General features: G+C 35.8%; 1 protein-coding gene across 16 annotated transcripts in view; it reads left to right on the forward strand.

Moving 5' to 3' along the window:
* Positions 1-13,977, forward strand: part of METTL25 (methyltransferase like 25) — a 130,113-nt gene that overhangs the window by 14,541 nt on the left and 101,595 nt on the right. For 12 of the 16 annotated variants that reach the window (XR_012005725.1, XR_012005726.1, XR_012005723.1 and 9 more), the window contains 2 exons: positions 8,769-8,933; positions 9,613-9,719. Coding sequence is in view for 1 of the 16 variants with exons in the window: in XM_072772928.1 (XP_072629029.1) it covers positions 8,769-8,933; positions 9,613-9,719 (272 nt within the window). In the remaining 15 variants the exon portion in view is untranslated. Of the gene's footprint in view, positions 1-7,122; positions 7,710-8,216; positions 8,404-8,768; positions 8,934-9,612; positions 9,720-13,977 lie in introns of those variants that run through there. The other 4 variants (XR_012005736.1, XR_012005733.1, XR_012005737.1 and 1 more) reach the window with 3 other exon arrangements.

A 13,977-nucleotide genomic window follows, 5' to 3' on the forward strand; every position in this document is an offset into this window, starting at 1 on the left:
TTATTTACTTATACTATTTGCAGCCACCTTGAATAATGACTCATAAAGAATAAAAATGATTTGGTTTTATTAATTATATACACTGTTACAAAAATTAAGAACAAGAGTAGGAAGTACTGTTGGAAGTATGGTAGGAACTATATAGACAAAAGTGTATATTAAATACAAATTCATTTCTTTTGCACGTTCCTTCTACCTGGCAAATGATTATAACTAGATTTCAGTTAAGAGTAGAATAGACATGGTACCCTGAGTGGCTCAGTGGTTGAGCATCTGTCTTTAGCTCAGGGTGTCATCCTGGGTCCTGGGATCAAGTCCCACATTGGGCTCCGTGCAAGGAACCTGCTTCTCCTTCTGCCTGTGTCTCTGCCTCTCTCTCTCTGTGTTCTCTCATGAATAAATAAGTAAAATCTTAAAAAGAAAAAAAGAGTAGAATAGACACATCTATTTTGTATTAATGTTGAAATGTAAGTAATGGATTTTAACAATAGCATATGAAATTAAGTTGAAATTAATGAAATGCATAATGGAAAAACAATACAATTTTAAGAGAGAGGTGTGACTTAATTTTACTCTTTCAAAATGCCCTGTTAGAAGTTAATTATGCTTACAGTTTACCTGGGACAAAAATTCTTTGTGTGTCCTACCTCAAATAATAAGTAAACTGAAAAGTCTCCTTTATTTTTGAAATCTTGGAGATCTAGGTCCAAGTCAATGTATAGAAAAAGATAATATTTGTCTTCCCAGTAGTGTTAGTTACTAAGATACTGGCTGGCATTGTTGAGGCACCATGGGATGATAGAGCCAATAGTGGTGTTTAGAAATGACAGTCAGAATAGGAAAGGAGAGCTCTGTGGTAGGAACAAGAGAAGAACAGATGGACTTCAAAGTGCTTACTGGTTGATTTTTAAGGTATCCTTTACAATTATAACATCAATTTTTTAAGTTTTGCAATCTGGAATTAATTTTGTATTTTGGTAATACCACATTTAATTTATTAAATTTTAAATGTATTCTTCAGAAAATATTTACAAATATTTAATTTACTCTTTTTTATTATTTATTTATTTATTTATTTATGATAAGAGAGAGGCAGAGACACAGGCAGAGGGAGAAGCAGGCCCCATGCCGAGAGCCTGACGCGGGACTCGATCCTGGGACTCCAGGATGGCACCCTGGGCCAAAGGCAGGCACCAAACTGCTGAGCCACCTAGGGATCCCCTTAATTTACTCTTTCTTTAATGCCTTTTTTTTTTTTTTTTTAATGGAGTTTGAAGTTGGATTTCTAGTAATCTATATCTTGGTTTTGGTTATTTTCTGAAGACAGAGACTTTTGATAATAGAAAATTAAAACATAGTAAAACTTGAAACTCGACGTCAGGTCTTTGAGGCATAGTCAAGTTTCTAACATATCTATTACATTTCACATTAAATACTGTGAGAAATTACTGTGGTATTAGAATTCTCTCCTATACTTTAAAGCTGATGGTACAATAGTGGTTGCTACTGCTAACCACTGAGCTCCCAACACTGAGTAATTCTTGCTGTTATCCTGCCTAGAATGTCAAACCGAGGATTGGCTTTTCGACTCCTATGTCATGTCTCAAGCTTACCTGTCCCTAGTTGTGCCTTCATTCTAATATTGGAGGTCTTACACCCAAGTCTTATACTAGGCCCCGAACTTCCTTTCACCCAGCAGGTTCTCCGTTTAGGAACTGGGTATATGTATTGATCTTTCTCTTGGATTCTTCCATAGTAGCCTATATAGTGTTCTGGGCCTAAATATTTGAGTGTTTTCAACCTTCTTATTCCAACAAAGACCTGAGTATACACAGTTACTAGTTTGGACTCATGGTTTGGGGGTTGTCTACTATGTTCTAGGCTCATAGATGATATGTATGTATGTGTGTATGCATGTACTTGTGCACATCTGTGTGTACTTACATTAAATACTTGTGTACATATTCACGTATATATGTTTGTATTTTTAACGACATTATAAAATATATATTTTCCTCCCATTTTATAGATAAATCAAGCCTTAAAGCAGATAAATAAATTACTTATGGTCATAAAGGGATAGACAGTCTGAGAACCAGAATTCAAACCTAGTTCTTGCTCATTCATTTACTCATTTTCTCATCGAGTACCTTCTAAGTACCAGGCATTATTCTAGGTTCTGAGAAGTCAGTAATGAATAAAAATCTTTGTAATTTTGGATCTTATTTGCTATGTTAGATGGTGATAAGAGTTGTGAAAAAAATTAGTAAAAGATCAGAGAAGGGGCAGCCTGGGTGGCTCAGCGGTTTAGCACCGCCTTCGGCCCAGGATGTGATCCTGGGAACCCAGGATCAAGTCCCACGTCGGGCTCCCCTGCATGGAGCCTGCTTCTCCCACTGCCTGTGTCTCTCTGCTTCTCTCTCTCTCTGTCTTCCATGAATAAATAAATAAAATCTTTAAAAAAAAAATTAAAAATATTTTACAAAATGGTCAGGGAGGGTAAAGGTTGAATGGGGTTGCAATTTTAAGCAGTATTGTCAGAGAAACTTTCATCAAAATGGTGACATTGAGCCACAAACCTAGAAGCTTGAGTGAGCCATGAAAACACCTGAGAGAAGATGGTCTTGGACAGTTAAAAACAAGCCCAGAGACCTGAGTAAGCACATCCCATGTGGGCTGTCAGCAGAATTCTAAGTGGGAATTTCTGTGCTCCCTAGAATCCACATGGAACATTTGTTGTCTGTATGCTTTGTAAATGTTGACACATGTCCCATAAATTAATCTCAAATTAGCTTTATTCAGGTTCAGTTATTACCTTGCTACAATGTAGTAATAAGCACCTTGGAAATGTTTATTTTTTTATTTTATTTTTTTATTTTTAAAGATTTTATTTACTTACTCATGAAAGACACAGTGAGGCAGAGACGTAGACAGAGGGAGAAGCAGACAGGGAGCCCGATGCAGGCTTTGATGCCGGGACTCCGGGATCACGCCTTGAGCCAAGGGCAGATGCTCAACCACTGAGCCACCTGGGCATCCCGGAATTGTTTATTTTTTAATCAGTCTTACTTTTTATTTACCAAATCAGTTTCTAAATTGCTGTTTCTTTGTATGATAGTTTTATTTTCCTTCAACTTTTCGTAGTTTATGAAAATGGTCTGTTACAGTTAAAGTATGTATAGTTCAATTTTCCTATTTTTATATTTATTTTTATTTTTGTAAGTAACTAAATGTAAAAAGTGCTTTTGAGATGGCTACATGCACTTTATATATATAATATGAAGTTAATATTGGTACAGTAAGAACATGCATGTCAATTCTTCGCTAATTTTACCTTATTCTTTCTAAGAGCATGGTTTACATGTTGAAATGGCATATTTCATTTCATATGCAACCTGAAATTACTCTGAGGTAGCATAGGCAAAAAGTTTCCTAGCATGTAATTGAATGATAGAAGTTTTTTTTTAAAGCAGCAGTATATATATTATTTTCTTCACTTACATAATTGATAGGATTATGGAGATATATAAACATTCATAAAATTTAATGCATCCCATCTATAATTTTCATAATTCAGGAAGACAGACTTCAACTTTTGATTGGAGTCTGCTAAACAAATATAAAAGATTAAAGCCTAAGTCAATCGTTGTGGAAGTCACAGCCTTAAAATGTTTAATTAAATTTTCATTGAAAATAAGTAAGTTTCTGTTTTAGAAAACATGTTCTTTTTTTCAAGGTTTTATTTATTCATGAGAGACACACAGAGAGAGAGAGGGAGAGAGGTAGAGACACAGGCAGAAGGAGAAGCAGGCTACATGCTGGGAACACGACATGGGACTCAATCCTGGGTCTCTAGGATCACACCCTGGGCTGAAGGCAGTGCTAAACCGCTGAGCCACTAAGGCTGCCCTGTGGAAAACACATTCAACTCAGCCAACATTTATGAGCACTTACTGTGCCTATAGGAGTTTTATCGATTAGAAAAAAAAAAAATCACCTGTGAAGCTATTGCAGTAGCACTGGTGAGAGTTAATAGAGTTTGAACTCTGGCAGTGATAGTAGGGGATTGTGGTTAGTTCCACAGTGAAAGACATTTTTACGTTAAGATTGATGGATAGCTGGATATGTGGATTGAGGGCACAGGGAGCATTTAAGATAATATAAAGACTTAACTTCAGCACTGAGTGAGCAAGGACGTTATTAAACAAGATAGGAAATAGGAGAGAAAGGAGAGATTTGCAGAGCATAAGAATGTGCATTTCAATTTTGAACCTTTTGAATTAGAGGCACCTGTAGGAGATTAATGTAGAAATGAATATAAAACATTTCCATGTCCTTTAAAGATTATATTATTAAGAGGGCACTGTTGATTTTTCTTGAAGTTCTAGGGCATGGGATAGTTGTAGGCTATGTGATAGCAATAGCGACCTTTGTCCTAACACCTGTAACACGGTTAAGCCTCATTATTTAGCACATGATTATATTTTATCTAGTATCGTATTGTAAATCTTCTAAGTTGCTCTTGTCTCACCTTATGATTGTAGACATTAGGACTGAGATGAGATTTTATTCTAACAGGCTCAGCAGTGCTATCAGAGTCCTCTAGCTGGCATCAGTGATCACTACCACCACAGAATCTTAGAATTTGTTTCTCCTAGTAGAGCAGGTGATGCTGCATGCAGTAGTAAGTGCATTAAAGAATTCCTTTTCATCTACTCATCCCCTACTGAGTGCCTACCAGGTATTCAAAGGTATTGTTGCTTTACAACGGGGCATGAAGCAGTTGGGTTGTTTTATTTCTAGAAATAGCACAACAAAATCTTATTATAAAATCTTTTTATTTCCTTTTCAGAGACATCAGTTCTGTGTGTAAAAATTACTTTTAAAATTTCTTGAAACTTTATAATCACTTCTGGTAGACCAGGAGGTGTCGAGAGAAGTAAAGTGAAAGTATTAGGAACATGAAGAAAGTGAATATGAAGCACCTTAAGATACTACCATTGTATGGATCTCTGCCAGAGGGAATTCTTGCTAGACCCGATTCTGACAGTCAAATAGTTGCCTAGCAATTTTAACTGCTGTCTTTCCTGTTTGTATTTGTTGCCCTCTGAACTTACTGCTGTGGCATGCTAATTATCAAATTTGGGAATTACCTGCAAGGGCTGAACACTGCCTTGGGTCACATCCCTTGCCATTTGGTGTCTGTGCAAATGTGACTAACATGTAGCCTCTTAATTTCTTCCTCTCTAAATAAGAGCACTATGTAATCACTTCCTAAGACTGTTCTGTTAAATGTAAACTATTGAGCAGGGTGCCTGACATGTAGTGTATATACAATAAATATTAGTTATAATACTGATGAATTATGAATCCTAACATAGTATTCTTCCTTAAAGTGCTAGGTAACATTCAAATAACTATTTTTAAAACTTAAAAAAATGTAAATATGTAAACTGTGTAAAATGTAAGTATATTATTTCTATTTTATTTAGTTTTGAAGTGTTATTTCTTTACCATGATATTTTCATAATCCAATGTGTATACATAATTTTTCTATCTCCTTGTACATTGATCTCTGCTGGTTTTTTAAAGAAAAGATAGAGATATCTCGATCTCATTTTTACACAAAATAGCTTCTCCTCTGCCTCTTCACTTCCCTTGCTGTCATGCCCAATTAACCTATATTACAAGAAATCTCTGTGCAATAGTGATGTAAGCTGTACAAAAAAATAAGAGTAAAGACAGCATGCAATCAAGCAGAACAGGTTCTTCCAGTAGGGGGAGATATTTACAAAATAATCAAGCCACATAAAATGCTGGTGCAGTGACAACACATTTAAAAACAAAACTTTCTCTGTGTAAAAAAATCCAGCTAATTAATAAATAATTAAATATTGGATGAGTAACACTGTGGTTTCTGTTTTGCCAGTTGCCGAACCCAAACTCCTTCTGCAGGTACCTAGAGAAGCGTGGTGAGGACTAAATAGACCGCTACCATTGCCACATAACTTGTATTACATATTATATCAGAGGTGGAAGTGAAGACAAGAACATGATAACCACCCCCCCGCCCCAAATCTTTAAAAGTTGCTGGTGGAAGTTACAGGCTGGGTTACTTGAAAACAGTACAGAAGCTGTATTTCTGTAATTCAGAAAGATTTTTTTCACAGGTTCTAGACTATCTGAATAAACTGGTGTAGCCGTAAAGGATGTAAACTAATGGATGGAATCAGAACACTATACTATATATATATATTTTTTTTTTTAAAGCATCATTAAAAAGATAATAGCTTTGTAATTTAGATCTCCAGATTTCTGAAATTACTGCAAGACCTATAATTAAAATCAAATTAACAACATTTAGATCTGGTTAGACTTGGGTTTTTTCAAGTATTTTCAATGGATAGTTAAGTTGGTATGAACCTTTATTTTTCCAACAGAAACATCACATTTCTTTCTGTTGGCAGCATTGTCCAATAACTGACTACTATAATAGTCCCTCTGCACCTTGAGATTTAGTACTCTTATTCTATCACATTCTAAGAAATTGCTGCCCTGGAACTTGGGGATGTTGAGACTGCCTTTAAACCTGAGAGTCTCACTTAATAGTTGACTGAGTTTTCCCCCTTTGTATCATGCCTAAATATTTTGATGTGGATTTTATTACTTTTGGCCGTGTTACTAAATTCAGTTTGTAAAATACCCAAAGAACTATATAATACACAAAATATATCTTAAATAAATTCACTATAGTAGTTTTGTAGCTTGAATTTCTATTTAGTTGAATCAGAAATGGAAGTTATAGGTCTCTGCCCATTTTATTCTTATTAATTAATGCAGTGTTACCAGCAACAACTTAATAGATATTAGCTTTAAAAAGATACTATCTTAACCATGTAATTTTTATTTAGAATTTTGCAAACTTCATCAATTTTCCTCTTTTAATTTTTGCTAGAGTCGTCATTATTCTGTGTGTTTAAATGAATTTTTATAATTTTTAAAGTATCTGTGGAGGGTCAGCTATGCTAGAATAGACTTCATAGTGTATAGTTTGGGTTCTCTGGTAGAACCAAAGTTGTTTTCTGGATTTACCATTCTTTCATAAGATGAACATTTTAAATCCTTGATTTAAACACTGGATGCATGGGGCTTTTTAATTATTAAAAGTAATTTTCAGTGAATGAACTTTATTAGACTGAACTATCCAAAGAGTTTATTTGAACCACTACAGACACATTGAAGTGATCTTTTTATGAGCTTCCTAAATAGATTAAGTATATTAAAAATGGCCATAAAAATGAAATTGAGCAAATAAAAAGCAGATCTGTCAGGGTACATATATGTTTCCACCTATTCTATTAGAATAGGTGAGATTATGCTGTAGTAATAAACCTAAAAACTTAATGACTAAAAAGAATGAGGTTTACTTTTTTTCTCTGTGTTGCAGACCATGGTAGTTTGACAGCAGTAATATCCACGTCATAGTCACTCAGGGACTCAGGTTCCATCTTGACGGATGCTTCAGTGATTACAGTTCTGAGAAAAGAAAGCATAGTGAATCCTCCAATTTTCTTAAAACTTCTGTCTGCAAATGACATAGTTCACTTTGGTGAGATGTGTCCACACCAGAGTTCAACAGGATACATGATCCTCACACAGAGAGAGGCGCTGGATGTTTGTATGATGGTTGACCATACTCTTCTTACTGAGTGAGCATTTGGAAATCAATAGTTCCTACAGTAAATGTATAGAATGTCTGGCTTAAAACTGACCAGGGAAAGAATGTTAACTCTTTTTTCCTGATTTTACCGTGACTAGCTTTAAAAAAAAATTTTTTTTTTAAAAAGAGTTTACATCTTTATTCATGAAAGACGCACAGAGAGAGGCAGAGACATAGGCAGAGGGAGAAGCAGGCTCCCCATAGGGCACCTGATGCAAGACTCGGATCCTGGGATTCTGGGATCACACCCTGACCCGAAGGCTCAACCACTGAGCCACCCAGGCGTCCCACCATGCCTAGTTTTAAAACTCATATTGACAGTGCATTGAATGCACACACATATGCACATAAGATTTCTGCATGGTCTTTTACAGTAACATTTATACCAATGGGGATATTGCCATTGTTCCACATGCAGTGTGCACAGGGAATAACAGTGTAGTGCAGGCTGATTGCCTTTTTTTTTTTTTTAAGATTTTATTTATTTATTTGACAGAGAGAACAACCACAAGCAGGGGGAGCAGCAGAGGAAGAGGGAGAAACAGGCTCCCCACCAAGCAGGGAGCCGGGCCATGGGGCTCCATCCAGGATCCTGGGATCATGACCTGAGCCAAAGGCAGGCGCTTAACCAACTGAGCCACCTAAGATCCTCAGACTGGCTGCCTTTAATTTCACAGTTGTAGGTCAGCCAGGACCGTTCATAAATTTAATGACCGCATTACAGTGTAGCAGAATTTTAAACTTTTATTTTTCTTCTTTTTTTCTTTTTTAATTTTGGCTTTTGGAAGAAAAAGGTCAAATTTTGATTTAGAATTTAAATATATAATTTTGTACACTATTAAGAGAAACCTGAGTGCTACAAATAACTAATTGATTAAATATAAATATAGTGGAACCATTAGAGATATTGTTAAAATTCACACCAAAATGAAAATATTATAATTTGATGTAAAGATCCAGTGTTTTTCATTTATTTTTTAAAAATCTCATACAAATTAGCATTAAGTAAATATTGCTAACATTTCTCTTTTTATCCTGGTTGTTTTAGGTATTACCAATTTTCCCAAAATATTTTGTGAAACTTCCCAGAAGCTGATGAGTGTGGAAGCCTTTGCTCTGGCTGTGAGATATTATTCTGTACAAAACTTAGGAATATGTACTCCTTTTGAACAGTTGCTTACAGCCCTTCGAGGAAGTCAAAAACAGAGAACTGGTGAGTGTGTATGTATGTTTTTTTAGTGCTAGAAGCGATATACTGTTCATATATGTTCCTATATTCTTTCCAATGTGTTATTTTTCTATCTGCGCTCTTCTAACATAAGCACTGATAGATTGGCTTATACTTAGATGAGTAGGTTTTCTTAAGCATCATGTCATACAGAACAACTCCACATTTTTTCTCTACATTTTAGTCCAGCTATCAGTCTTTTCCACAAATTGTTTTTTGTGTAAAGGAACATTTTTGTTCTATTTTATGTTTAAGATTTTATTTATTTATTTGAGAGAGAGGTGTCAAGAGAGAGCACTAACAGGGATGGAGGCAGAGGGAGAAGCAAGCTGTCTGCTGAGTACGGAGCCTGACACAGGGCTGGATCCCAGGACTCTGGGATCAGGACCCCGGCCAAAGGCAGATACTTCACTGACTGATCCACCCAGATGCCCCTTAGGGAACATTTAAAAAAATAATAATGTTCTATGGGTCTTCCTATTTATGTTCTTAATTCAAATTTTGATTTGTAGCAGCTAAACTGATAGAAATCTAACATGCAGACAAAATGGAATCTCTTTAATATTTTCACATATATAACTACAGAAAACACGAACATTAACTGATGATTTTTTTGTTACATTTTGTCATAGCAATATTTTAATTTTGTTTTATTTTTGTTCAGGTGAAAATGTGAAACTAGATGAATTTATGAATTTGAAAAAATCTCATGAAGTTCAGGCTATGTCAGAGCTGATCAGCGGTATTGCTGATTACTGTGGAATAAAGCAAGTAAGAGAATTTCCTTGTATTTTCAGGTATTAAAATTAGTGCCCTCTTTTTGTATCATATACATCTTATCTACAATTACTATCTAGCCTTTAAATGTTATTAAATAATATAGCTGATGTTAGTTATGTCAGACACTTTAAATATATGCTCTCATTGCCCAATATGGTGTGATGATAACAAATTTAAACTAAAAATAGATATGACTATTCATGTTTTGCCACAACTTTCACTCTTTTAAATTATCTTTGATAAGTTTCCAACTTGAGGCAGCATTATATAATGACATTCTGCAAAATTGTTTGCTGCTAGGTGTTCTCAGAACCTGGGCTACTGATGTGGTGTGGGGTACCTGCCTCATTATAGTAACACAAAGAAGCTATGTTTTAGAACTTGGATTCTTTCACAGTGTCAGAATCACAGTGATTCCTGTTGTGAAAAGTAGCTTTTATGAAGCATAGTAGTGTCTGATAGCAGATGTTAAAATAAAATTTAAAAATTGCCTATGTTGACCTATAAAAATAGTAAGTTATTTTTCTTATCTCTATAAGAACATCTATAGGGGGTAGTGAAGATTCTTCCCTCCTTCAATTTCGGTTAGGCGTTAGAATCTTTTCAATGGATTCTTCCAGACTTGTGGAGAGTTTGAGGATGATTAGAAAACTATCACAACTTGGGTGAGGCATGCGGAGCCACTTGTGATAACATAGCTCTCTAGGGTAGAGGCTAGAGGCAAGAGCTAAGGAAATAACTTTCCACCTTTTCTTTCATGTATCATACTTAGCGGTACCTATCTGGATCAGTAACTGGCTTACTATTGGCATTGTTACTCAGCTGGAGTACAATTTAAACTACTGCCATACATATTTACATGGATGGATATTAGAAACATAAAATTGAGTGGAAAACTTAAACACTTTACAGAAGACTACATATTTTATTTTATTTTGTTTTTAAGATTTTATTTATTTATTCATGAGAGACACAGAGAAAGGCAGAGACATAGGCAGAGGGAAAAGCAGCTCCTTGCAGGAAACCTGATGTGGGAGCCTGATGGGGGACTTTAGCTCCGGGATCACGCCCAGAGCTGAAGGCAGATGCTCAACCACTGAGCCACCCAGGCATCCCAACTACATTTTATAATGCCATTTTTTAAAGCTTTAACGTAAAATAATGGCATATTCTTAATACAAAAAATGCATGCAAAACAACTATTACAGAAGCAAGGGAATTATGAACAGCAATTTGAGAATAGTTGTTATTTCTGGTCAAGGAAGCAGTGAGATGAGATATGGATGGAAAACATCGCTGTGTGCAGTGGAGTTAACTCACATTCTCATTCGTATGATGGCTGGTGGGTTCACTGTTATAGCAGATATTGTTGGATGTCTAACCCAGATATTCTTGGACATTTCATGGTGTGCCAGCCTGCCTTCTATCTGGCAATATTTGCATTTTCCCCTATGGATTTTGTCTGGCTGCCAAAGCAAAGCACTACTTATATACAAGTCCTGGGAATTAGTTTTTCCCTTTGAACATCCTTGAATTAATGATTGATGAAAGTTCAATACAGATACATCAGCTCCTTGACATTTCAGGTAGGATGATTCTGAGGTTTGTGTTCTACACTAGCTCCTAAAATGTTATCTTTCTTAATAGCGTACCTTTTATTGGGCTTCCTTTTTCTTTCTGCTTTTTTAGTTCTCTACTTCTCTCCCAAATAATTCACTTATACTTAAATCTTTGTTGTAGAATCTGCTCCGTGATAACCCAAACTAAGATAAGTGTGATTTTTTTTTGTTGTACTTCATAATTTTACATTTAGACTGCGTTCATTCTTTATTTGTATGGAATATTGCATAATAAATAACTTTAAATTCATACAGCAGATTATATCTAAAGTACAGAGAAAAAAATTTGTAATACTTTAATGTATCATGTTAGACCTGCTTTCAGGGAACTTTATTATAGCACTGAGGCTTGTTCCTTAGGGAATGAAATAATCTAAATTAAAGACTTACAAAGTTTTTCTCTCAAGACCACTTTATAGCAGTATTTGATTCTCACATTAGTAAGTTTAAAGTCTATTATATATGTACAACTTTTATGTTTAAAATGCAGATTTAGGGATCCCTGGGTGGCGCAGCGATTTGGCGCCTGCCTTTGGCCCAGGGCGCGATCCTGGAGACCCGGGATCGAATCCCACGTCGGGCTCCCAGTGCATGGAGCCTGCTTCTCCCTCTGCCTATGTCTCTGCCTCTCTCTCTCTCTCTGTGACTATCATAAATAAATAAAAATTAAAAAAAAGATAAATATTAAAAAATGCAGATTTAATAAATATAGATTTCATGAGGATAGATAGAAAACCAGATTCTGAAATACCTAATTTACTAGTGATCATAGACTCCAAAGAAGAAAACAAAACAATTCTTTTTTTTTTTTTTTGCCTCAGCCACATAGCTCTCTATATGCCAAAAACCTTTGCTTCTCTCACTCACATTACCAAGGCTTCTTAATTTTTATTTCTAAAATATGTTTGTTCATTCATTTAATAGGTATTTCATTAGTTCCTACCATGTGTCAGCACTATTATAGATACTGAGGATGCAGTAGTGAACAAAACTAATGATATCTTTGCCCTTACGGCATTTATATTCTAATAGGGAGAGATTAATAATAAAATGATTATAAGTATTTTTTGTATATGTTGATATACTTTAAAGAAAAAAAAAAGTAAAGGAAGTAGCTAATTCAGAGATGGGAGATTAAAGTTTTTGATTAGGAAGGGAGGAATAAGTAAGAGGTAGATTCATTTGAGTTAAAGACCTCCTTCAGGAGGTAAGAAAGTTTCCCATTAGAATATCTGGACTAACAGCTTTTCAGATAGAAAGGTTAACATGCTCACTGGCCCTAGTAGGAGTATGCCTGGTGTGTTCTTGAAACAGCCTGAAAGCCAGATCAACGGCAGTGGAGAGAGCAAGGGCAAAGTAGTAGGAGCTGAGGTTGGAGCGGTAGAAGGCAGGTCATAAAGTTGTAGTCTTAGAAGCCATTGTGATATTTTGGGCTTTTATCCTGAATGAGATGAGAAGCCACTGAACACACCGGATCGCTCTGGTTGCTGTGCTGAGGACTGGTACGAAGCAGATATTTTCACTATCTTTGCACTTTTTAATCATAGTCTTTGTAGACATTCAAGCTGTTTTTTTCCAGAAATTGGCTCCTCCCTGAGCATGTGAAGAGGTTTCAGAGTTAAGGCAAAAATCCCAGTAACAAAGGAAGTTATTAGTAAGCAAGAGGTAAGATTAAAGAGCTGATGAGAGATTTTGCTAAGAGGAGTGGTATGATCAGACTTTGTTTTGCTCTCCTGAGAGTAGATTTGAGGGAAAGGAGCAGGGGGACTATTGAGGAGGTTGCTGCAGTAAATCAGGCTTAGAGCAGGTTGTGAACATTATGGATTTGCTCGCATTTCACATGGAGGGTATGAGAGAAAGAAAGGAGTCATAATATCCACCTGGAAAGAAGTATGGAGATATTACTGACTACGATGGAGAATCTTATGGGAAGGGCAGGTTTTACAGGGAATATCAAGAACTTAGTTTTGAACACCTTAAATTTGAGATTCTTACTAGATACTCATGTGGAAATGTTTAGTAGACTGTTGCATATAGGAGTATGAAGTTCATGGGAGAATTTTGTACTGGAATTTTATAAATTTGAAAGTCATTAGCTTAGAATGGTGATTAGATCTCTAGGTTAGACAATAAAACATAACTCTTCTAGACTCTGAACTCTAGGAAACAAACTGAGGGTTGCTGGGGGAGAGGGGGAGGGATAATTGGGAGATGGGCACTAAGGAGGGCACTTAATGTGATGGGCACTAGATGTTATATGCAACCAATGAATCACTAAAGTCTACCTCTGAAACTGATTTTTAAAAAGATATTTTGAACTCCTTATTTAAAAACAAAACAAGGGACACTTGGGTGGCTCTGTGGTTGAGCGTCTGCCTTCAACCCAGGGCGTGATCCTGGAGTCCCAGGGTCGAGTCCCACATCAGGCTCCCTGCATGGAGCCTGCTTCTTCCTCTGCCTGTGTCTCTGCCTCTCTCTCTGTCTCTCATGAATAAATAAAATCTTAAAAAAAAAAAAACCCTCATGTTGTAAACCTTAAATACAGTTTTTATTAAAAAAAGGCAAACAAATATAAAAAAATATATAACTCTTCTATATGAAGTTCATTACTGTACTAGTAGTGTTAAGAA

The sequence above is a fragment of the Canis lupus genome, chromosome 13 (assembly GCF_048164855.1).
Source record: "Canis lupus baileyi chromosome 13, mCanLup2.hap1, whole genome shotgun sequence".
In the NCBI taxonomy this organism is placed as follows: Eukaryota; Metazoa; Chordata; class Mammalia; order Carnivora; family Canidae; genus Canis; species Canis lupus.